This window comes from Nematostella vectensis, chromosome 4 (assembly GCF_932526225.1).
Source record: "Nematostella vectensis chromosome 4, jaNemVect1.1, whole genome shotgun sequence".
NCBI classification, from domain to species: Eukaryota; Metazoa; Cnidaria; class Anthozoa; order Actiniaria; family Edwardsiidae; genus Nematostella; species Nematostella vectensis.
This window is the reverse complement of record NC_064037.1, coordinates 4,076,164-4,101,230: the sequence shown is the minus strand read 5'-3', so window position 1 is coordinate 4,101,230 and position 25,067 is coordinate 4,076,164. Positions and strand designations below refer to the sequence as shown.

Below are 25,067 nucleotides of genomic sequence, written 5' to 3'. Positions count from 1 at the left end.
AAACAATGCAGCTTATTTCGGAAATGGGACTATTCACTTGTGGTACTGTTTTTTACTCTAATTATTTGTCCTGTCGATCTTATTTAAAATTTCTCGGATAAATCTTTCGTTTGAGCGTGGTCAAGGACTTAGTAAAAAAAATAATGGCCCAGATGGTGTCTTTGTGTTTCGTTTTCGGGGTTCATATAATGTACAGGTCATTGTTTCGTATAACGTGCTAATTATAGCACACCACGCTAAATGCACCAATCGATGACTTGATATTCAAAGCACTTTCCCCCAAACGGATTAAAATTGAGCGACAAACAAGGGAAATGGACTTTGGACATGCAAATTAAACAGCAACAACAATAACAAGATAGATTTTCCTTCTTAAATTCACCTTAGGCCAGACATTTATAAACAGAAATGATTCGTCTCTAATGCAAGTATTTTCAAGGCAGAGTTTGGTGGTGTCTTTGTGTTTGAGAGAAAAGTTGTTTGTTGTGTCACGCATTGTTCACTCGATAATCACGCTATTGGTCCGTTAGATGTTGCGCGTCACAAAAGGGCTCACACCTCATCTCTACGCCGGTTAAATACTCCGTGCTCATGTAAAAGAAATTATTCAAAGTTTGCATATACACGGTTTAGAGCGGTTTTAAGCATCAGTTAAGTGCTAGAATAATTTTGGCTTGCAAGGTAATGGCTGAGAGAGGCGCAGTTTTTAAATCTCATTCATCGCAGCCACTCCTGGCCAAGGAAGCTACACGAAAAGAAACGAAAGTGAAAAAGCCAAAACATAAGCGAAGAAAAACCCTGGATAGCTCAGAAAGAGAAGAGAAAATGGCGGATAAAGTCCCAAGACCCATCGAGATTTCTAAGCCATTGATTGAAACTCTTGAGCTTGTCCACTCTTTTAACAAGGGACAGTTTATGAGTTTAGTTGATGGAACGGCAAAATGCTTGATTGAGAACGCCAAAGAAAATAGCACAACTGAGGAGACTAAAGACAATTATGATACAAAAGAAAAGGAACCTGAAATTGACAAGAATGCTTTATCAAACTCCAAGACCGAGAATTTCGAATCCGCATTGGAGCAACAAGTCAAGGGGAAGAAGGAACCAGCAGCAGTGGGGGGTAAAAAACCCTTGACAAAAGATGCCAATTTAACAGAAAATTTGAAAGAGAAAAATAAATCTTCGCGTAGACGAAAGAAGAAATTAAAGAATAAAAAGCCTCAAGTAGAGAATGAAGGCAAAGAAAATGTGGACAAGAAATTACTTACTGAAGAAAAATTCGCTTGGCGAAAGAGTCTTTCTGAAGACGAGACTGAAAACAAGAAAGATCTCGAGAGGGTAACGGAAAGTGCACAGTCTGGGAATGAGTTCTTAGCCGAATTGAGGAAGAAGAATGAAGAATTTATTTCAGATCCTGAGAGAAAGGAGAGTAGAGGAAAAAAATTCAAGCGTTGGGCAAGTTTTGGGAAACAAAGAAAAGGAATTGAGTCGACAGGTGTCGAGACGGAATCCACCGATTCTAAATCAAGCAAGGAAACAGCCGCAGAGATTATGGAAGAGGTAAAAATATTCCCAGAAAAGATGGAACAATACCCGGAATTTTCTATTGAAGGAAATGAAAATACAGATGTCCAGAAGAGTGGACTAGACGATACAACAAATAGTGTTCAGAGTGGCAAAACCGAAAACTTCGCTGAAGTTAAACAGCGAAAACGCTCTATTAGTTTATCGGAGACAAGGGAAAGATCTACTTCGTCTTCAAACGCAGAGGAGACTAAATTGAGGCGGAGGACAGCAAGTTTTGGAAAGACTGGCAATGTTTTTGTCAACCTAGCGACGAATTTCAAGAGATCGCCAGAGAAAGTAAACGATGTAAACAAAGGCATCGAGAGGGTCAATCCGCCAGCTGAGGGCCTGGAAGTCTGTGATGACGTAGTACTGGGCACAGAAAAGAAAGACGATAAGTCAGAAAAACATTTTTCTGAGGCATCTGAAGGAAGTGAACAGCTGGAGCAGGGTGGCGCAGTCATGTGCGACAAGGACTTCGATTCTGACAAACCACGGAAAAAGAAGGGATTTCTCAGACGTATCTCGAGTATGACCAGCAAGGGGTCAAAGAAAGAAGAGAATGGAGAGAGAAGGCGAAGTGCTGAGGGTGCCAAGCTATTGCCTGATAAAGAAGATGGCTTAGACAAAGATGAAGAGGGAAAAAATCCGAAAAGAAAAGAGAGTGTTATCACCTTAAAACTGTCCAAGGCGTTAAAACGCAGGAAGGGAACCGAGTACAAGGCAGTCGCGTGCGAAGACCCAGAGAAAGAAGACGATACAACTAACGAAGAATTGGATACATTAGAGAGGGACAATTTTGTAGAGAACGAAGAAAACAATGAAGACGATGAAGAGGAAGTCTCAGGGGAGAACGGAGGTGATGGTAATATCAAGTCACAGGTGGAGACTGAAAAGAAACTAGAGGTTGAAGTTAGTAGTGAGGAAGTGAGTGAGGAGACCTACGCATTTTGTCGAGCATTGATGAACAGGGTTATCGCAGAGCTCAGAGAACATGTAAAGCACCTCGAAGAGACTTCCAAAGATGTATCCGAACAGGCTCCGAAAAACCTCCGAACAGCGAACGACCACTTCGAAGATCTAAACGAGCAGGCTACGAAGGAAGCCTACCTAAACAACGACGAAAACGCACCATCACAAGCTAATACCAAGGAATTCCCGAAGTGCTCCGAGCCCACATCGACAGAAGCTCTCGGAAAATTGGAAAACAGCGATTTGCAGTTATCAGACAAATTAGCCAAAACTGATAAAAGCACAAATGACAGTACATATGAAGTAAACATGGAGGAAATCGAGACTTCTTCGTTGGTGAGCAAGATCGACGAAGTTTCACGAGAGATCCCCGACCTACAGTCAAAAGTCTCCGATATAACACAAGCCTCTACCGAAAATTTACCGAGTGAAAGTGGAAATTACGAGCGCGTTACGAGCGTCACCGATCTCTTGAAACCGGCGCAGGAGGAAGTCGCTCAGACTGAAAAGGAGACAGATGTTGAGAAAGGTAAGAACAATACTTTATTATTCGGTACGATTGTTTACTTTGCCACTAGATAGACGCACAGCCCTTGCAAGCGAATCCTACAATGGGTCTACCTAATGGTAGACCCCCTCCCCCCGAAGGGAATTTCTATAATTCAACAAATTTACTACCGCCATACGTTTTCTCCTTTATGTCTCCTTTAGGTCTAGGCCTCTCCTCTCCGCCCCAGTAAAAATTAGACTCTTCCATTTAAATGATTCTCCTATTCTCTTATTTACATTGTCATATCTGCCATGTCTCACTTCTGGTTTATGATTTTTTTAAAAAAACTATTATACCATTTTTTATGCAAGTCAATGTTGACCATAATGTCATAACGTTCGCGACAGAGCAAAAAAAAAAAAAAAAAAAAAATTAAAAAAAAGGCAAGTTTCCCAAAATAAGGTCTGGTTAATTTCGGTAAGCTTGAATTTTTGCAACTAGAGGTTTCTCATGTTATGTAAACCAACACATCAAAGAACTGTTTTTTTCTTATGGATTCGTCTTCGAGATATGAGGCTTGAAATGCAATTTTCAAATGTTCAAAGTATGAATTATCCTCGTTTTTAAGGAGAAGTCGGGCTCTGATCAGAAATTAAGCCAACTTTGCTCGCTAATATTTAAATTTCATATCTCCTAAATTTCTTTAAAATTTGGGATAAAGATTTTGGTCAGAGGAATCTTAAGCTTATATATTGAGAACTGGATAATTTCATGCGTTTTGCTCTGTCAACGTTCGCGTCCAAAATGTTTTTTATTTCACTTTTAATTCCCACTAGCGACATATCGAAATAACTGAAAAAAGATCGTTGATTTTTGCAGCAGGCGGACAATAAGAAGTGTAAGGGGGGGGGGGGGAGGGGAGTTTTCAGTCGTGCAGTTTTTTTTTTTTTGTCTTGAAGACATGCATGAATTGTTTCTCATCGTTGTATGCATTTTCTGTCTGGTTTGGGCTGCATGAATTTTTTCCAGGCTTTTCAACGTGTATGAATTCATTTCTTGTTCCCTACCCCGCCCCCCTTCACTTTTCGAATGGTCCGCCCCTTAGTCAAGACTACTCTCTTATGACGTGCGTTATTCACAGGTGCCAGGTACAAGACTGCGCTCAGTATTGGCTCCCTGGAGAGGAGCCTAGAGGTGTCAATCAAGACGAGCGCAATGCTTGACGGGTACATCTACATTAATCAGGCAATAGAGGTATCACAAGACTTCGAGCGCAATTTGGAGATGATGCAGCTGCGTCGCAAGCCTAAGTGTGCGATTATGTAGGTTGTAGGTTAATTATTAAAGTTAATTACTAAGTGCGAATTTACAGAGAAAGCGTTCTATAGCTCATTGGAGCGGTGCTATTCAAGAAAGCATTTTTTACGCCTGTCCAAATGTGTGAGTGTAGGTTGATACCAAGCTCAGAGGATTAAATCATATTCTCTTGGTGCCAAGAATTGTAAAGCGGCGTTCTTTGTCTCATTTGTCAAATTATTTACCACGCACATCCAAAGCACCATGATAAGCCATTCTTGTGCAGATTAGTGAAATAGAAGTGTATTATAACTTGTAAATTAATTGTGCAGACATTGAATGTACATTAGTACTTGCTTTTGTTAACTTTTGGTAAATATAAATTATTATTCCTTACAGTTATATCTAATAGCTCATCCCTCGCCCTGCTACGCCCTTTCTCAGAAATCATACCAAGATATTTTTTTAGTTTCACGCGTTTTACCGCGCATTGATCTACAATTGAAATCTACCAATTATGGTTCTGAGAAAACCAAAGTGCATTTTGCACCAAAAAAATGTTTCGGGGGAGGAGAATTATATGTTCATTGGCAGGGTAGCTCATTGAATAGTTGGATCATTGGAAGTTTTCAACAAAAAGGCGAGAAAGTTAGCCCCCTACAAAGAACTCCCAGAACCCTCTTCGCACTTGTTTATTTAGAACCCGGTCAAGTTACGTTGAATAATCTGAGCTACTAACCGACCCGTGGCGCCCGAACAGTCTCCTACGCGCTAGCCGAAAGTAGCCGAAATGTGCCTGAATAAGTCGGTAATTACCATTTGTTTCTAATAAAAGGACCATCATGGCGTTGACACGCACTCATTTAGAGGTAACACTTACTCACCAATGGTATGAAAATTATGTTCTGCGCAGTTGTTCTGGCCTCTGTCACGCAATGTGCTTGAGCTAGTGTGAAAACCCCAAAAATTTAGCAGAATTCCCCCCCCCCTCTCCCTAGGGGATAGAAGTTCACAGCACACACGGTGTCACTTAAAAACGCTTTCCCAGTTAGCCGAATGTATACATTTTGACCAAAAAAAAAAAGATAAATACAAGGACTGAGGAAGACAGGAGTCTCGGGGAAGATCCGTTAAGGCCCTGTCACACGTACGTTTTTTCTCTTGCGACCTGTCTCGCAAAAAAATTGTTGCCGGTTGCACGCGCATTTTTTTGCGTGTGACACCCCTTTGCAACTTGTTTTGCATTTCTCAAAGTCGCACGAAAAGTAGAACGCTCTTCTACTTTCTGCAACAAATTGTTTCAAGTCGCAGGAAAAAAATTCACGTGCGGCAGGGCGCGTGCGACCCGCAACAATTTTTCTGCGAGACAAGCCGAGACAAGTCAAAAGAAAAAACGTACGCGTGTGACAGGGCCTTTAGACAACTGTGGGAACTGTGGTTGTCTAAAACAGAGGGAAGACTAGGTCGAGCACGTGTGGGTCACGAGAAAAAAAAATCCGCAAAAACAAAGACGCGTCGAAGCAGCGAAATGGCTGTTCTTCTGTGTTGTTTGCTGGTTTTCGTGGCTCTTTCATCTTCTTTAGCCAAGCCAACAGGACTGAAAACCCCTCCAACATGGCCTCAAGAGTACACTCTTACAGGAGTACTGCGTTTGCCCTACGCTGAGATTGAGGAGCCATTTCAAGCTTGGTTTGACGGCGGTCGCAAGAGAAGCCGGATCGATTATTATGGAGGTAATTGAGCGTTTCAACTGTACTTATGATGAAAGTTTCATCTTTTTTAAATTGCTTTTTAATGCTGTGTTTCCCAATGAGGCATCATTTTCGTGTAGAAAGTTTGGCTCACAAGCCTAGCTTTGTTGCATAATGGTTTGTTTGTTTCATCAATCCCTATATGCGGAGGTTGGGTTTTGCAATTATGTTTTTGACATAACTGCAAAATGTAGAGTTCAACCTATATACGAAGGTTTGGTTTTGCAATTATGTTTTTGACTTATTGGCAGTTTACCGATTTTAGGAGGTTATGTCAAAAACATAATTGCAAAAACCAACCTCGGCATATAGGTAAACCTTCCACTTTGCAGTTATTTCAAAAACATAATTGCAAAACCCAACCTCGGTATAAGGTTGATTTCCATTTTGCAGTTATGTCAAAAACATAATTGCAAAACCCAACCTCGTATATAGGTAAACCTTCCATTTTGCAGTTATGTCAAAAACATAATTGCAAAAACCAACCTCGGTATAGGGTAAACCTTCAATTTCGCAGTTATGTCAAAAACATAATAAGGGTAAACCTTCCATTTTGCAGTTATGTCAAAAACATAATTGCAAAACCCAACCTCGTATATAGGTGAACCTTCCATTTTGCAGTAATGTCAAAAACAAAATTGCAAAACCCAACCTCCGCATAAGGGTAAACCTTCGATGTCGCAGTTATGTCAAAAACATAATTGCAAAACCCAACCTCGGTATAAGAGTAAACCTCCAATTTTTATAATCTACCTCGGTATATGTTATACATTGGGTTTAGCAATTAAGTCATCAACAGGATTGCAGAATAAACCTCGGTATATAGCACAATTCTATATTTTGCAATAATCTTTTTTTATTCCGAGAAACATAATTGCAAAAATGTAGCATTCTCTATAGAAGAAGTTAACTGCAAAATTCGCATATATGTATACACCCGTTTCATCAATGAATGGATACTTCTGTTTATGGTCGTCTTGTATTTATACTTTTCGGAAAACTTTCCAAATAGGGTTGACGTTGAAGGCTTCATCTTGACGCCTTAAATCTAAGACATTTTCTGTATTTTAAGCTATAAACAAAACATCCTTATAATTTGTTTTAGAATATTGGGGGGGAGGGGTAGTGCCCTCAAACAACTAGCCAGCAAAACGATGAAATTCCCAGTTATGCAAGCTTTTTATCACAAAAGAAATAAAGCAAACTAGGGAAATTGTTATCTTTTGAGAAGACTAAATAGTGTTGGCGGGATTCTTTATAATAACTACCATATTAAAGTCTGACCATTGAGTCAATCAGTTTTAACCATGTTAAATACCCGACAGGGATGGACTCAACTTTTCAACGAGGTGACATTCTCACTGCTGGAGCAAATTTCAGGATCTGTCCAATGTCGACTGAAACCAAGTTGAACGTTAGGTCCTGCTTCCAGACCAATGGAACCTCTGCATCTCCCGTGGGTCCACAGTCTGTACTCCCAGACCTTGCCAAGTTTAGTGTAAGGATTTGTACTAGGGACTGATAAGCTCTGTAATATATGGATTTTGCAAGAATTCATATACTGTAGTCAACCCAGTCACTTTCATATTGATAATAGTAGTTCGTGCATAACAACCAACAAATACTGTGACTTCCTACAAACTTTTGAAACTTGAAAATATTCCATATCCCAAACTCAATTGGTTTTGCTCTGCTCTAGTTTTCATAGCCAAAGGTGCAGGAAGAGAATGTCTTATTTCTGAAGTGTTACTGTTTATTTTTTATTTTTAGAATATTGCTCCAAGAATAAAACAAGTCAAATTCTACAAGTAGTGTAGATTCCAATAATGTCATCTTTGCATTAAATAAAAATTCTTTCAATTGCTTTAGTTTGTTGGAAACTCAACTTATGGCGATGTTAAGTGCTCCATCTGGGAGTACAAACTTACTGTGGGGCACAAGCGTAACAAGTATACCATGTACACAAGCATGCACGATCCTCCAGCTCCTATCCATTATGAGATGCTTGGCTTTGATGACCTTATTGGTTCACACTACGACCAATACGAGCTGGACTACTCAAACTATAGTCCTCAAGCTCCGCCAGAAGAGGTCTTTCAGACTCCAGAAGGTATTTGTAATTTTAAAATTCATTTTGAGACTTGTTTAACTTGCCATCTTTAGTGAAATTTGTGTTCCAGGGTTGTAGCTTGCATGGGTAGGGTTGTAAGCTACAGCCAATAGAAATTGGTTTTGCTCTCTACACATACTGTACAGTAATGTTTCCATTTATTTATGTTTTCTGTTTTGATAGGGTTGGTGTGCACAGGGTTCCCAGGCCCTGGAGATGATGATGAAAAGAGTATTATTAATAACCCTATGCAAGAGTTTGTTGAGATGCACAATGTTGAGAAAGTACATAGGGTATTTGACAAATATGTCAAGAAACACAAGAAGAACTACAAAGACAACAAGGAGCACCATACTCGAAGGGAACACTTCAAGCACAATCTAAGGTAATATTTTAGAGAATAATTTGAAGAACTGTTGACGAGTTTGGGAGAACAAGTATAGCACAAATAGTAGCAACTTTATTGGGCAACGGGCTGGAGCCGCTGCTGCCACAACTACAGTGTAAATTGCAATGGAATTTTGATCCACTTTTACTGTAAAAATAATTCTTTTAATAACCTCCCTAAGGCCTGTGTAGTGTGGCATTAACCAGTTTAAGCACAATCTTAAACACGAACGTGCACCATAAAAAGGACTTGCCTAAGGCAAGCTGTCATTCGTCATTTGACATCACTGATTGCAGAGCTCTGTGTGAGAGACCAAATTGCTACAATAAAGTTCTAGAGTGGCCAATAACACACTATAGAAGCAAACATAGCTTTATCAACAGCTGTTTCTTGAAACAGAACAAAAAATAGTGAGGAATAGGTTTTGACGCGATGAATAGTGCACACGCACTATAATTGACGGATTTCAAAAGAGTGTGCACACGCTGTTTTTGAATTTTATTTTTCAATTCAAAAGAGCCTGTGCTGTGTTGGATTTCTCAAATACAATTTTTGCTCTTGTTTTTGTAGAGAATGGACTACAAACACTTTCCAGAAATCTCCTTATAGCTTTTTAACACTCTTTTGTACTTTAAAATTGTTGTAGTTTGTTGTACGGCTTTACTTTTAGCATGTTTTCTTCCACTGGTTTACAGAGGGCCGCACTTAGTGAAGTTTAGCTGTGAATGGCAACAACTTTAGATCCCACTTAAGTAGGGATGTTTTATTGTTTCAATTTATAGAATGATTCTTGTTATGTGTGAGAAGTGTTTAATTTATTCTTTTTCTGTTTTTTTTTTTTCAGGTTTATTCATTCAAAGAATCGTCGACATGCTGGATATTACCTAGCTATGAACCACCTTGGAGATCGCTCAGATAAGGAGCTCAGAGTTTTGAGGGGAAGGAGATACACAAAAGGCTACAATGGAGGGCTTCCTTACAAGCCTGACATGGCATCAATTAATGATGTGCCTGATGAGATGAACTGGGTGATTCGAGGTAATTATAAGCCTAGTAAAAATTTATCCACACAAACATTCAATTTATTCCTCAAGTTTCTATGGCTTGAATTCTACTGTAGCATATTATGATGCTATGCTTGTGTGCTTATTTTGTTTTGTTGTTTTGGTTGCTTTTTCACATAAAGATGGTAGGAGCAATTTAAATTTCTTATCTCGGACTCGTATGTGTCATTTGCAAAATAACCATCCAATATACCCAAGTAGTCATGTTATTTCAGGGGCCACACAGAATATGTTTGGGGGTCTTATAGGAGAAATTGTGTCATGAGGAGAGGGGGGCTAAACTACTGTATAAAGAATGTAGTGAGAAAGTTTATCATGTTGGGGGGCTAAAGACACCACCAAAACAAAAGAAACAAAGACTTGAGAATGGTACAATGGGACTTGTTTCATAAAACCCAGGTGCTGTCACGCCTGTCAAAGACCAAGCAGTGTGTGGGTCATGCTGGAGTTTTGGAACAACTGGGACCATTGAGGGTACATTGTTTTTAAAGGTATGTAATGTAGGGGTAGGTAGGGCTACATGTCTTCTTGACTAGGGAAATATTCTCTCCCATGATAACTACAATATTTTGTGTGTAAATTTACTGTTGAACCCAAATAATATCTTTTTAATCAACTGGGGAGGGGGGCGGAGGGACTTTAACTAGTCATCCCGAGGTTGCAGGGACATTTAAGTCTTTTATTACTATTATGCCCTGAGACGCCTGTAAAATATAGGCCCAACTCCAAAATGTCAGAAATGCAAACTAAACATCACCAGACCCAGATACTCATAGATTCCTCCAAGGCATAGACAACCTTCAAAAGCGCATCCAAGCAATGTAATATAATTGACTCTTTTTTCAAAATATCAACCTTGATTTCTGACCAACAAACGCTTAAACTCAGAAACATTTCTTTCCAAAAGACACAAAATTCCGAACTACCAATAGGGGTGAGCAAACACATTTTACAGCAATCAGTCACAATAATCAATCCTAGACAAAGGCGTAGCCAATATTTTTAACAGGAGGGGGCCCAAAAGGGACCAAGGCATTTTCTCCTGTATTTAAAAAAAATGTCTCATACATTTATTGTATTTTTGGCTGCTAAAAGGGGGGGCCCGGACCCCCTAGGCCACCCCCCCTGGCTACGCCCTTGCTAGAACCTCCATTAGAAGCGAGTCACCATGTTTAGCCTATTTTGCATGCCTGCACTGCATCATGAGAGTCTTGGAAACACCTTGACAGACAGGTGGGCAATCTCCTCCCCCAGAATCATAACAGTTTTTTTATGTCTCTTTGCCCCGAAGCCAAACAAAACATTTCCAGGTCCAAGGAGCCCAGAATAAGCCTGAAAACAATTTTTGAATAAGGTTGGGTAGCAAAGATGGCCCACATTGGAGAGTATGAGGCCATTCACTAGAAAATTCCTTTCTTACTGGGTGAAGCCCAGACAAGAAGTTATCCCGTTGAATCAACCCCAACGTGCACACATCCATAAACACAGCATTAATTATGCCAAAATAGACTTTACGATGTCCTAAGGCACTCTTCAGATGTGAAAAAGCTGTAATTTTTTATTACAAGCAAAACTGTTGTAAGCAACAGGCTGTAGCAGTGCCGTCGCTAGAAAGAAAAGGCACCACAGAGCATTGCTGGAAACTTCAAGGCATACCGTCTTGGGTCAGCGGTAACAGCTTAACTGGTAGTGTTGGACTTGAAATAGGGGGGAGGTTTCTGTTTTCAGTCTGTTTTTCTTACAATTTTGCTCAAAAGTACCCAGGAGTGAAAGGATTAATCACTAAATTCCCCGCGTGCCATGCTATAACAGTCTTTTCAGGCCTGACCTCTGGAAACAGGGCTATAACTTTTGAACATGCTGGTGATAATTTTCTGTAAGTTGCATTGTCATAGCAGAAATGGCTCCAAAGATACACTGTGTGGACGGGGGCCCCGGTCTGAATAGGGTATCCTTGTTACTTTTAGTGGTTTAAAAATACAGAAAACATGTCTCTTTTTTTTCTTAGCTGCTGTCCTTTGAGTAGGGCTCCATTGTGCATATTTCCAAATTCCACAACATAACTGAAAATCAATGTTTGTATTGTTTTACAGACAAAATACCTGACACGCTTGTCACAGCAGAATTTGATGGACTGTTCTTGGGGTGAAGGGAACAATGCCTGTGATGGAGGAGAAGATTTCAGGTCTTACCAATACATCATGAAAAGTGGTGGGATTGCAACAGAAGAAAGCTATGGACCCTACTTAGGCGCAGTGAGTTTACTTCTGTACTGTAAATAAATATTTTTTCAAAGTAGATAACCATTACATAAAATTTAAAGCTTAGAATAGTTGCAAAAACACTTTGCACAAAAATTAAAGGTGATGTCAGCTTGTAAGATCTGATTGTCTTTATTTAGAACTCATGGATTCTGATGTCAAAGTACAATTCTTTGACCTCCTGCTTATAAACCTCTCTACCATTCTTTCGTAGGATGGGTATTGCCATAAGAAGGATGCTGAGATTGGAGCAACGATAACTGGATATGTGAACATTACGGAGGGTGATCTAAGTGCTCTCAAAACTGCCATTGCACAGAAAGGTCCCATCTCAGTCAGTATTGATGCATCGCACAAGTCTCTGTCTTTCTACTCATATGGAGTTTACTACGAGCCCAAATGTGGTATGTAAATAGTCTTGACCAGTTTGGCTTTACCACTTTTGGTTTGGCCAACGAAGCTTTTGATGTTTTTCTTTTCATACCAAAGGCATCAGATTCAATCTTGACTTTTTTGTGACCAGAATACTAAAACAAGCTCTCGCTGTGCATTTCTGAAAACTTGAGGAGATAAAATTAAGCGAATTTACATCAATCTAAGTACAGCTCAATAAAATCAATTATCCGATGCCACTACGTTAGAAAGTGAAGCTTCTGTTGACTGTTGTACATTCAACCCTTTAGATTAGTAGAGGCAGCAAAGAGAAAAGTAAAATTCATCAGGAATAGAAAAAGGGGTAGATTACAATGCGACACGTGCTACCGTGGCCACATTGAAAAAAACGCCAATTAAAAGAATAAAATCAATTATCCGATGCCACTACGTTAGAAAGTGAAGCTTTTCTGTTGACTGTGCCTGTTTTGTACATTTAAATTTAAACTCGATGAGAGTATATTTCGTTTTTTTCCCTCTGCCTGATGTTATTGCTTCGATTTATCACCAGGGAATAAAAATGAGGACCTGGACCACTCAGTACTAGCAGTAGGCTATGGTACAATGGACGGGAAGCCCTACTGGATGATCAAGAACTCATGGTCCACCCACTGGGGGATGAATGGTTATGTGCTCATGTCACAAAAAGACAACAACTGTGGCGTTGCGACGGCAGCCACCTATGTCCTAATGGACTGATAACAATCAGGCTTTTCCTGTTTATGACAATTCGTGTTATAACATGAATCCTAGAATGATTTATCAGTAATTTTTTTTTTGCGACGGGATGCAAATCTACAATTTATGTGGTGGCACCTTTTTATTTCCTGGAATATTGAGAATTTCAATAGGAACTAAGAGGGTACTAAATGTGAGCTAGTCAAGAACTTTACTCTTTCATAGATAAGACATCCAACATAGTATGTTTATGTATAGGAAATTCTTTAGATTGAAAATGAAGATGTGTTATGAATTGAATTTGGAATTTATACATTTTTTTTTCGGGCTTAAGCCAATGTGTCAGACCAAAAAGTTGCGATACTTGTATACATGTTTGCATGATACTGTAATAGTTCTGGTGACATTTTTTTATGCATTTTCTATTAAACACAAATAATACAAATTTGAGTACTTTTGCTTGAATCTATCGTATTACACTCCATTGAATCCTCAATTTGCAGAGGATCATTCCTGGAATGGCTCGTTTGTGACATGTGGCTTTTTGATGTTATTTGGCTTTACAGCATAAGGGTGAAGTGAATGAACTCTACTTTTTCTCGACAGTCCAATCCTAAGGTGTCGTGTTCGAGTTCCCGTGGCACAAGATACCTGCACAACATCCTCCTCTCTCAACCCTTTAGATTGGAAGAGGCAGCAAAGAGAAAAGAAAAAATCATCAGAATAGAAAAAGACATAGATTACAGTGCGACATGCGCTACCGTGGCTACCTTGAAAGTAAGCCAATTAAAAGAAATGAGGATGCGAGAAACTTACTATTTGATTGACATGAACATCGCTGACCAAACAGCGAGGAAAACAAGTGTTGGGGTGCGCCATGTTATGAAATTCGAATTGTGTTTCTGGCATGCTAATTGCCTAACTTACTTAACTTAATTTGGGTAGCCATGGTAGCACGCATCAGACTAATTTTGTACTATAATGGTGAATCAGATATGAGTACAACAATTGTAGACATCGGATGGATCACGACGTTTCTAGGAATTGCTGGTCTTCACCCGGCGAGAAAGTGTGGACTGAGAGAGTACCGCTTGTATGCACCAAATGTGAAATCCCTAAGCCTAAATTCTTTTTTTTAACAAGAAAATATGACCCAAGTTTTAAGTGTTCTTTTTTTTACCTTTGGCTTCATGAGAGCTATTGTCGCCATCCGAGTTAAGAGATGCATGCTGGCTTTCGTATGGAAAACGATGTTTCCGCATGAAAGTCGAAGACCCTGGTGTCCGTTTGTCAGAGTAGATAGGTTTACTGTCTTCCTTTGGAGTGAGCCCCTAGAAATAAAAGTTTATTCAGATTTTGGCTCGAAATATAAATTATTTTAATTTTATGTTTCAATAAAAAATTTCTACTCCTGTCAAGTAGACTTGGAAATGAAATAGCAATGATGGACTTGTTTTAAACCAATTAATACCTTTGTCTTTTTAAGAGCACCTTCAACCAACTGCAGTGCTACCTCTAAAAGCTCAGGCCCATTAAGTTCGTCAAGGCTTGATTGCAGTTCGCATAAGACTGTGCTTGCACGCTTAGGTTTCATCTTGGATAGCGAACTGGTCTCTACAAAATAACGTCGTTAATGGGAAAGTGTGATTCACATGATTTCTATTAAAGCCATCAAGTACCTGAGGTTTTGGAGCTGTTGGGAACTTCGTTCTTGCTGCGTATAATTTGCTCGTCCAAAAGAGCTTTTGGTGGGGAACTTTCCTTTAGTGACGTCGCACTCACAAGTTGCTCTGCAATGTCACTTATCTGGCTGCAAGTACTACCATTATCGTCTGACTGTTCGTCAAGGGAGAAGCGCTCATCCAAATCCGTATAGGTGTCCTCTCCCGCAGGGCTTAGCGAGATATTCTCTGTTTTTTCTCTGTGTATAACCCTCTTAAAATCAGGCGCTTCCACCTGAACAGGATGATAAATCCCGACGTCATTAGGAAGAGGTATCACGACCTCTACACCTGTGGGTACTTCAAAATTATCACAGGCTATCTAAAAAAAAAAGCACAATCAAATGTGATACAGAAGATTAGAACTGCCATCAGACTTAACAATTATTCATTTCGAAACCAAACTCCAAGGCTTTTGATACACAAAGAATGTCGGTATGGTTAACGTACTGACCTCTTCGATAAATGATTCTTCAACAAAACGCGACACGGACTGACAGAGCTCACCAGAAATGCCAACATCCTCAATATTTCTCTTAATGCCTATTTTCCCGCTTCCCGGCACTATCTGGCAGCAATCAGAGGCTAAGCCAGTATCAGTCATTGCGATCTCGACCTCGTCAGCGATGACTTGTTCGAGGTTGAGGGAGCACACTTTGTCGCCTTGCGCATAATAATCATTGCCGCATCTACGACTCGAAAATCCCTGTTCCACGGAGTAATCAAGTGTGATTGATGTTGATGCATCCTCAAGATCTGGGCTGAAAAAACCTGAGCACAGATTGCGTCTTAGACCCAAACCTGCCAGGCACTCATCACTGGGTAAATTTTCTTTTGCTTCAAGACATTCTTGAATGTCACTACGTACTTCGGTGTATTCTTGTTCGTGGTTGATCACTGGTTCGATTTTATCTGTCATCATGCAACCAGCTTCGCCTTTGTTTCCATGGGTCATTGACTCGACCTTATCAGCCGCCTTGCTGCCAAATTTTTCTTGCTTGTGCTGGATCATTGACTCGACCTTATCTGCCACCTTGCTGCCAAATTCTTCTTGCTCGTGCTGGATCATTGGCTTGACCTTATCTGCCACCTTGCTGCCAATTTCTTCTTGCTCGTGCTGGATCATTGGATCGACCTTATCTGCCACCTTGCTGCCAAATTCTTCTTGCTCGTGCTGGATCATTGGCTTGACCTTATCTGCCACCTTGCTGCCAAATTCTTCTTGCTCGTGCTGGATCATTGGCTTGACCTTATCTGCCGCCTTGCTGCCAAATTCTTCTTGATCGTGCTGGATCATTGGATCGACCTTATCTGCCACCTTGCTGCCAAATTCTTCTTGGTCGTTCTTGAGTGGTAGTTCATGGTTTTCTTCTTGGATTTGTAATTTCATACCGGTCGCTGCGGTCTCCTTCAATCTTTCACATACATCCTCATCTTCAGAAGTCTTCTTTATAGTTAGGGGGCTATCCCCGGATTTCTCTTCGACGATTTTATCATTAACAAAGGATCTCCCTCGGATTGGTATCATCAGGTTTGGGATGTCTATAGGAGGTGGGAATCTAAATAATGGTTTATCTATACAGGTGTATGATGAGGGTTCCATCTTGAGCCTCTTAGCTACTGGTTCTCGGATGTCTTCTCCAGTAGGGACTTCTTGCTCATAAGATGGGACTTTTTGATCGTGCACTTCATGCTCAACAGCATCTTCCTCATCTGAAAACAGTAGATCTGTAGAAGCTGTTGACTCTTCGTCATCAGGAGTATCTAAAAACAGTTTAATTGACATGATCGGAGATGCAAACCGGACGTTGTGTGAGGTCTGTGGATTGTCCACTTCGTCAGTTTTCAGAATAGAGCGAAGATTTGGGTACTCTTTCCTTGTGCCTAAGGGAATATTCTTGGATATAGGGAACTCTCGTGGAACTATGCCTGCCTGCTTGGCAATTGTCAAAAAATCCAGCGTATCATTTCTATCTGATGCGATATAATCAGCTTGATTCATACTGATACGGGGTACACCCATTGGTGGCCACAAGTTATTAACTGGAAAGAATATAAAAAAGCAAACGCATATATCAGTTATTAAGTCTTCTAACCCAGGTTCCTTTCTGTTTGAGGGTCAACCAATGAAGTACTACAGGGAATAGCTGGGGCTGACATGAATTGCTGTTTAGAGCTGGGTGTTGAACATTTGGTGTTGTCAACAGCTATTCTATCCCGCTGAAGGGGGGGGGGGGGTTGGCTCAGTGACAAAGGGGGGAGGGGGTAACTTTTTGGTTACATATGGCTTTCTGGCAGCCTAAAGGGCGGGTGGGAGGGGGGTTTAACCCCCTAAACCCTCCCCCTAGATCCGCTACTGTTTCACACTTACAATTACGTTCTTTATTAGAAGTTACAGCCCCGTTATCAGCTGTTAAATATTTTTGAGGGATTGCTGTGGCACTTTGGTCTCTATTCATATAATCAGTTTCTTTCCAGGGAGGTTTGTTTATTTGGCATGATACAGAAATGTCATGGAGCTCTTCTTGGTGTGACAGAGCACTTGTTTCTTTTTTATCCTCCTGAAATGGAAAAAGGAAGTACGTTGTAAGTATAAATGCTTTTAATCCAAAGTTGTTGCTTGTGTCAGGTTGTAGAACACTCATGTATGGAAAGGTACAGCAAGGCTTGAATGATTCAGTTAATCACATGGAAGGTACAGTAGGATAGTAATCCTCAAACTTAGCTAATCACAATTACCATTAGCCCCAGGGAGGGAGGGGAACTCATGCTGACATGATAAGGCACAGTAAGCCTTGTATTTAGTTTATCATATGGTCACTGTAACCTGTCTTCATGACAGGGTACAGTAAGGCTTGCATTTAAAAATGCATGGCTTATTTAGGCATGGTTCAGGTAGCTAATAGGTATGTAAAATTTGACATACCTTTTACATACCTGCTGAAATCCTTTAGAACTTCTGTATGTTTTTGGTATGTTATTGGTAAGTGAGAGTGTCCCAATATTCACTACCAAAACATACCAAAACCATACCCATGTTTTAGGTTTGGTTTATCCATGTAAAAGGTATGTCAAATATACCACACCCTTTACATACCTGCTAAACCATCTGGACATTTGAGTATGTTTTAGGTATATAAATGGTATGTGAACATGTCCCAATATTCACTACTAAAACATACCAAAATCGTATGCATGTAAAAGGTATGCTAAGGCATGTAAAAGGTATGCTAAGGGTAGGTAAAAGGTTTGTAAATGGTATCTATCAACATACCTTTCTCATACCCTTAACATACCAATATTTTTGCATGGGAGCAAAGAAGTACCCTTAAGAGAGTGGTGCGATAGCTCAGTGGTACGGGCTATCTCTTCTCAAGCAAGAGAGACCAGGGTACCAACCCAGGTCAGCTCAACTTGGGATTTTTTCAGAGGTGTAAAAGACATGGCTCTCTACATTGGGCACTGTGTATCCTTCGTGGCTCGGATGACTACATTAAATGGCGGTCCCATCTCGCAAAAACCTAGATAACCAACCTGTTATTGTGGGACGTTAAAAGCCGAGTCCATCTTCAGTTTCTGTACTTGGCCTCATAATCAAAAGGGGCATTAACATACTTTAACATTCTCTCATCCATGTGAACTGCGTGGCAGCACAGTGCACCTTATGAAGCCCCATGTAAAAAGAGTCCCAATAAGACCCTGTGTAATGCTAATCCAGAGTAATTACGTCTATGGCTGCAATTCTGGATAAAGTCGGACCAGCTCCCTTTCCTTTCCCTTTCCACCATCATGAATATTTGAGGGGTTTAGATCTACAACACTGACAACAGTGTCATCACCTGCACATTCTTCTCTACACACACACACACCTATTTTGCTTTTTGCGTCTTGAAGAGGAAATGAGAAAGAATAAAATACTGTCTGAATATGAAGGGACACTGCAAAACAATCACCCTATTGGGGTGGGGTTGCATTCAAACTTGTTTCTTTCTACTTTTAGCTTTTTCCAAATGGACAAACAATAACATACATTTCATACCTCTTCTAGATTTAGCTTGAGCTGACATGCATCCTCACAAAAGTGTGTGTTGCACTGTTCTTGGTATGGCTGGTTAGGAACAACCGAGTCTGTGCCTATGTCACCACTTGGTACTGTTTTTGGGTACAGATCGTTGTTCTTAGAAGACTGACTGTCCTTCACTTCTAGCTTCTTTGCTATGTTCAAGTTCAAGTTCAAGTTTTTATTTGCCACATATTTACAATAAGTACATTAAATATATAAATAATTAGACGAATACATGGCGAGGAGAACCATAAAAACCACAAGGCTTATACGAGACAGTCCTCCCCATTTATAAGAAAAAATACATAATATTAAGTCATGGCTAAATATAAATAAGGAAATTACATACTAATATACCTGAACTATGATTTAATATAAAAAACAACAACACATACACACATACAAAAAGTCAAAAAAGGGAAAAAATTCAATATACTAGTTGAGAAGAACAGTTTTAAGGCTAGTCAAAAAAGAAGCTAAAGTTGTTGCAGACTGAGTATCAATGTCTAGGGAATTATAGAATGCAGGCCCTTGATATCTAAGTGCAAATTTGCGTATGTTTGTTCTGCATTTAGAAATGTGAAATAGCTTAGCACGTCTTGTATTGTAATTATGAATTTGAGAATTGAGAAAAAATATATTGTCAAAGTATCGAGGAAGTATTTTAGTCTTAAATTGAAACATTAGCTTACCAATATGAAATAAATAAATGCAGTGAAATTTCAAAATGTTTAGATCTTTAAATATTGGCTCAGTATGAGCATCATACGGCTTATTTGAAATAATGCGTACAGCTCTTTTCTGGAGCCAAAAAAGACGATTGAGATTTGAAGGGTACGTTGAACCCCAAACACAGATACAATATTGTAAGTACGGATATATTAGAGAATATATATATATATATATATATATATATATATATATATATATATATATATATATATATATATATATATATATATATATGTACTGTATATTTGATAAAAATATTAAAGGGCTTCAATAAAAGGGACTTGTCACACACATTAGGCACACACAAAGCATTTCGCATTTCCTCTAAGTCTAATGTAAGATGTAGAATCTCTTCCTAAAAAAAGGTTACCCTGTATAACCTTTCTCCCCCTTCCTCCAACATTCAGCTTTGTCAACCTAGACCCTGGTCTAGTAAAGACATCAGGTTAAACAATGCCGTGAATATTCAAACGTGCTCTTTTAGAAATTACCTGGATAAAATGATTTTTCTTGCAGTACGTCGTCATATTCACCACTTGGCGTTGGACGTAAAGTATCTTTAATAAATTGGGTTTCCTCCATGTCTATTGTTTTTTTCTTGGGTGCCCTAAAAAGATTTTAGTATAATCATCAAGTCACCACAATAATAAGATCGTTGGGAAACCCTTTTTGCAAACCCTGGAAGGGGCCATACGGTTAAAACTGGAGTGGAGGGTTGGAAGTTTAGTTTATCCTTTGTTTTACTCGCAAGCGAAATAAAAAAAACTGAATTTGCAGGAATAAAAAACGTCGAGAAAATTCAACTTACCCGTGTAGTCAATAAGTTTTTATCAGTGTATCGTCAAACAAAAGTTTTCATCCGCTCTTTGTTTGCAGCCATTTATTCTCGACAACAAAATGGCGACAAATAAAATTTGTTTTTCCTTTTCATCTCGCGACGCGCGCGATTGCCAAAAATGGCGGGAAACTGGAACACATAGGAAACCCACGTTAGTAAATTTGCATATTGAAGTCCACCATTGGTCCAGCATATGATCCATAATAAAAAAAATGTTTTTTCTTGCAAAAGCAAAGATTAGCCTAGAGATATCTTAGGCATAAGAAGATAGCAATACTCTGTGTAGCAGAGGATCAAATCTTCCTGGACAGTCACTACACAACATAGTAAATGAACCTTGAAGGTTTAGCCATGGTAACATAGCAGACAATCATGCAACAAAAAAGGGTACTTCACAGAAAACATATATGTACTATACAGTTTATTTTTGTCTTATTTTACTCTATACAAGTACATCAGATTCATTAAATTATGTTCTTCTTTGCTATGTAATTAGTTCTTGTAGTGTCTTGATCCGGAGCCTTTGGCGCCATGTGAGCTCCTATTGCCGTCATGGTAGGCCTGTCGGGAACTGCCTCCTGCTCCATGATCTGCAATTAGAATACAAATAAATAAATAATAATTAAAAGACAAAATGGTTGAGAGATGAATGAAAATTCTAACAGAAAAACCTGAAGGAAAGTGTGGTGAAACAAAGGTTCATCACCAAATACTTGATATAGGTTGATAGGTAGAAGCAGCCACAAGCAATTTGTGTGTGCAAATTATGCCTGCATAAACAGTAAGTTCAAGGACATTGATTTCTTCTTTATCATTATAATGACCTTTCTGAAACCAACTATCAAGAGATGATGAAAATCAAATAGTGTTATGAAAAAAAACTGCAACAATAATGATTTAACAGTAATAATTCAATATTAGGCATCTAAAATACACAATGCACTTAATAAATATCCTACACAAAAGAATCCTGTCACTTCCCACATAATCTGATGGTCAGCTACTAAAAAGTCAGATTTTGGGGTTAAGGCTACCCCTCCTGTCCTATATAATTCACCATTGAACTGTGGCTGTAACCAATAAAGGGGAATAATATAGAATTCCTGATACTTTAATTTGCCTGCTGGGTAAGATTGCCTGTTTTTCGTCTAATGCCACCAATATCTCTCTACTTACTGTCCTGAGAGCCTGAGTTCTTCTCGCTGTACTTCGTCTTGGCCGTGCCGCCTTGGTGGTGATGGCTCTTATATGAGTATGGATGATACTTGTGGCTGCTTCTCTTGGACAATCCATGCTGGGGATGGTCCTGCTAATTACATCAAAAAATCTCCACTCAGTTAAACACAATAATGCACATAATCACTAAGGCAAATAGACCTTTGTATGTACCAAGAACTCTTGGGAAGAAAGGCTTTGTACAGAAAGAAATAGACCATCTCTTTAAACACAAACGCACACTATAAAAAGGACTTGCCTTAGGCAAGCTGTCATTCATCATTTCACATCACTAAGTGCAGAGCTCCATAGAGAGAAGCCAGAAAGTTATAATAGAGTTCAAAATTGGCCGAGATCACACAATTGAATTAAATACAGTCTATTTATTAGCCATTTCTTAGAACAAAACGAAAAATAATGATTAGAGAGGTTTAAAGTGATGAATTTTGCAAATTTGCTGTTTGTCCGCACGCCCACCTCAATGACGCCATGTAATACAAAAAAAACATAAAACAATGTACTACCCATTTTGTCCTGTGTTAAGACTATAATTTAAAGTGTGTTCACTACACACCCCATACTGGTTATAACCAGAAGGCTGGCTCTGGTCTGTTTTAGATGGTCGCTGTGGTGGTGGTGGGAGCATCTGCTTCTCATGTGCCTGTTCATAATGCATCTGTCCAGGTTGCTGTGATGTGGATGGAGGTGGTACTGCCTGGTAGTTCTGTTGCTGGTGTGCTGGGTCAGGTGATACTTGGTATCCCTGGTACTGTGCTGGGTACTGTTGCATGTGGTATGGCTGAGTAGGGTGGGCTTGTATTGGAGGATAAGCTCCCAGTCCCACATGCTGCTGGTCGTTTGGGGGGTTCTGTTGAGGACGATGCCCCTGGTCACCTTGTCCAGACGACTGATAGTGCTGGTGTGTTGCGGGGTAGCTGACATTCTGTGCCATATGCTGGGACTGTTGTGGTTGTGGCCCTTGTGCATATGGCTGCTGGCCTTGGTACTGTGCAGGCAGGGAGGCAGAAGGCTGTCTATCTGGAGGCTGTGTTTGAGGGCTATGAGAGGGTGGATGAGCAGCCTTCAATTCAGCTGCCTTGGGAGCCTGTTGGGTTATTGATGACTGATGGTAGGGGTTCTTGTGAGGGTTGTCTGGCTTGTGTAGACTTTGTTGTGTGGGTGGTACCCACAGCTGGGGTTTATGGGAAGAGGTATGGGGTTCTGACTTATGGTGGGGCACTTGGCTAGGATGTGCTGATGGAACCACATTGTGTGTAGTATACTGCTTCTGTTCAGGTTTTCCATGTGGACCTTGAATGTCATAGCCCTTGTTATGATGGTGGAATGGGAGCTTTTGTGGTGTCAACTCTTGAGGTTTTGCTGGCTGTCCAGGCTGCTGTTTCAAGTGTGAAGGCAAAGGGAAAGATTGCTCTGGAGGTTTTCCTGTACTCAATGGATGATTTTGTTGCTGAAATAAAAGATATAAATAAATCACTGAATACAAAATGGACTGTACCACCCGAAAAGGGCCAGGACAACACATGAAATGAACATTAATTTTGTAAATTATTCTTGTCGTAAGTTCACCATCTGCAATGCACCCTTTATATGAAGCCCAATTGCTTAAAAGAGTCTCAAGATTTCTCACTTCGTCTCCCGGGAGAATTACAGGAAAATTCTCCAATTCAAGGGAGTCTCTAGATTTGTGAAGACCCAAGATGGATGGCCCTAAAAAGGTGTTGCCTACTATATGTTCTAGAGAGCTTCTTACCTGATGAGATTGAGCTGGGACTTGACTGTACATGGTCTGTGGATCAGAATGAGATCTCTGTATGGGTAGATGGCCTGGTGTAGGCAGTGCAGGGTGTGTCTGTGTAGAATCAAATAGTAATTTCAAGTAATTTCTTTATCAGGGAGGGCTATTGATACAGTACAGCCTGCAGGGAACTTAACATTTTGTGCGCGTTTTTTGCGTGTAGTTTGAGTGTAATTAGATTCATACACTCAAACTCCACGCACCTTGTGTGGACTACACACACCAAACTACACGCACCTGTTTGCCTCATTAATTTCTACGAAATCCCTTGAGAATATTAGGAGCTACACCTCATTCTTATGCCTCACGCAACGTTAAGAGTATGCGAAGAAAAAAACTTAGACGTTTGATAAGTCGGAACCATGTATAATATGCGAATTGATGCTGTTATTCAAAAGCCGGATACAACTTTTGTTTTACTTATATCGGCAAATAAATAATTGATTAAAACTTTATTTCTAATTTGGGCTTAGTTATAACAAGTGGACGTAAAATAGAAAGCGTTTTTGTATTGATCCCCTATATCTAAGCTTTAATTTGCTATAAAGAACGACACAATCCGTAAAGCAGTCGATTAGTTTTGTCGTACCCAAGCAGAGAAAACGAACCTTGAGCGGGTTATTTTAAAGCATACATGTCGTACGTTTCAACTAAAACGTCCTTGTTTCATGTGGCTTTCATATGAAAGTATTTTCGGCATTACCAATAGTTCTCCCTGCATTAAAAATTCAAACAAACAATAGCCAACATTCCTGCATAACAAAGGAAAACTACACGCACCGATCGTGTAGTACACTCAGCGTTTTACACGCAAAATCTGTGCATGCACTACACTACGCAAAAAACATGTGCGACACTATTAAGTTTCTTCCAGGCTGTACTGTAGCTCATGTGCTCTTACCTGGTTGGGTCCTTGGGGTTTTTGTCCTTGCCCTGGGCCTGTGGTAGCCCTAGCAGAGTCTGATAGTGGGGGAACAGGGGCGGATGGCTGACTGACAGCAAATGCTGATGAAGCAGGGAAGTTTCCATGCTTAGCCTGCATTGGGAACTGGCCATGTGGCTGATATATGGGCCCTGTCTGTGGGGGGTAGGAGTAGGCTCTGTCACTTGAAGGTTGTAAATCACCTCTGGTTAGGCTGTGTACAGGTATGTGTGACATTGGTAAAGATGTTGGGATACCAAAAGGTCTCGGACCACCCATTACAGCGTGAAAGGGTCGAGGTGCCATCACAGGCATAGCTGCTAAAGCAGCCTGTCTTTCTCTCTGCCTCTTTTCTTCGTCTTCGCTAAGCACTTTCTTCAACTGCAAAAACATTTGGTGTTTCTCATTTTTAAGTGACTCCAACTTAGCTTTAAGTTTTTCTATTTCGATCTTGACATCCTCTACTGTTTCTTTCTTTTTCTCGACTTCTCTTTTCCGCTTTTTTTCTTCCTCCTCCTTCGCTCTACTCTCTGCGAGGAGCTGTTTCTCTTTCTCTCTCTGACGTATGATGTGGGCATGTACGGCCTGCAGCTGTTTCCGAGAGGGTCGTTTGCGCTCCAATAAAACCGGCATTCTTAATGCTATATTTCCCCAATCACGACTTTGATATCTTTTTTGGCTATAGACTCAAAAATCACGTTGTTCAGCAGTTCAAAATTTACAAAATAGCGAGTTCTTCATTCAAAATCGCC

General features: G+C 40.0%; 4 protein-coding genes across 7 annotated transcripts; 2 read left to right on the top strand and 2 right to left on the bottom strand.

The window, feature by feature from the left end:
- The first annotated feature begins 557 nt into the window (after nt 1-557).
- LOC5513094 (glutamic acid-rich protein) lies at nt 558-4,722 on the top strand. Its single transcript, XM_001633334.3, has 2 exons — nt 558-3,067; nt 4,170-4,722. Exons 1-2 carry the CDS (start codon nt 685-687, stop codon nt 4,352-4,354), a joined length of 2,568 nt encoding a protein of 855 aa, XP_001633384.1. The 5' UTR covers nt 558-684; the 3' UTR covers nt 4,355-4,722.
- Nucleotides 4,723-5,800: 1,078 nt separating this feature from the next.
- Nucleotides 5,801-13,453, top strand: LOC5513125 (digestive cysteine proteinase 1). The gene is made up of 9 exons (XM_001633335.3): nt 5,801-6,057; nt 7,401-7,573; nt 7,945-8,185; nt 8,369-8,570; nt 9,418-9,611; nt 10,037-10,128; nt 11,731-11,892; nt 12,113-12,302; nt 12,842-13,453. The coding sequence occupies exons 1-9, from the start codon at nt 5,853-5,855 to the stop codon at nt 13,027-13,029; spliced, it is 1,647 nt and encodes a 548-aa protein (XP_001633385.1). The 5' UTR covers nt 5,801-5,852; the 3' UTR covers nt 13,030-13,453.
- Nucleotides 13,404-20,474, bottom strand: LOC116618642. 2 transcript variants are annotated; one of them, XM_032382581.2, is made up of 9 exons: nt 20,333-20,474; nt 20,016-20,131; nt 18,769-18,944; nt 17,101-17,290; nt 15,184-16,772; nt 14,688-15,051; nt 14,480-14,622; nt 14,189-14,339; nt 13,404-13,685 (listed from the first exon to the last, which is right to left on the bottom strand). In XM_032382581.2, exons 2-9 carry the CDS (start codon nt 20,104-20,106, stop codon nt 13,516-13,518), a joined length of 2,874 nt encoding a protein of 957 aa, XP_032238472.1. In that variant the 5' UTR covers nt 20,107-20,131; nt 20,333-20,474; the 3' UTR covers nt 13,404-13,515. The 2 variants fall into 2 exon arrangements, with proteins under 2 accessions (XP_032238472.1, XP_032238473.1); XM_032382582.2 differs by having other exon boundaries at nt 18,769-18,939.
- A 292-nt stretch (nt 20,475-20,766) lies between these two features.
- On the bottom strand, nt 20,767-24,948 carry LOC5513096 (trithorax group protein osa). 3 transcript variants are annotated; one of them, XM_032382587.2, is made up of 5 exons: nt 24,295-24,948; nt 23,349-23,447; nt 22,152-23,045; nt 21,539-21,671; nt 20,767-20,952 (listed from the first exon to the last, which is right to left on the bottom strand). In XM_032382587.2, exons 1-5 carry the CDS (start codon nt 24,946-24,948, stop codon nt 20,855-20,857), a joined length of 1,878 nt encoding a protein of 625 aa, XP_032238478.2. In that variant the 3' UTR covers nt 20,767-20,854. The 3 variants fall into 3 exon arrangements, with proteins under 3 accessions (XP_032238478.2, XP_001633420.2, XP_032238479.2); XM_001633370.3 differs by having other exon boundaries at nt 21,539-21,668; XM_032382588.2 differs by having other exon boundaries at nt 23,349-23,384.
- Between the last annotated feature and the right edge of the window lie 119 nt (nt 24,949-25,067).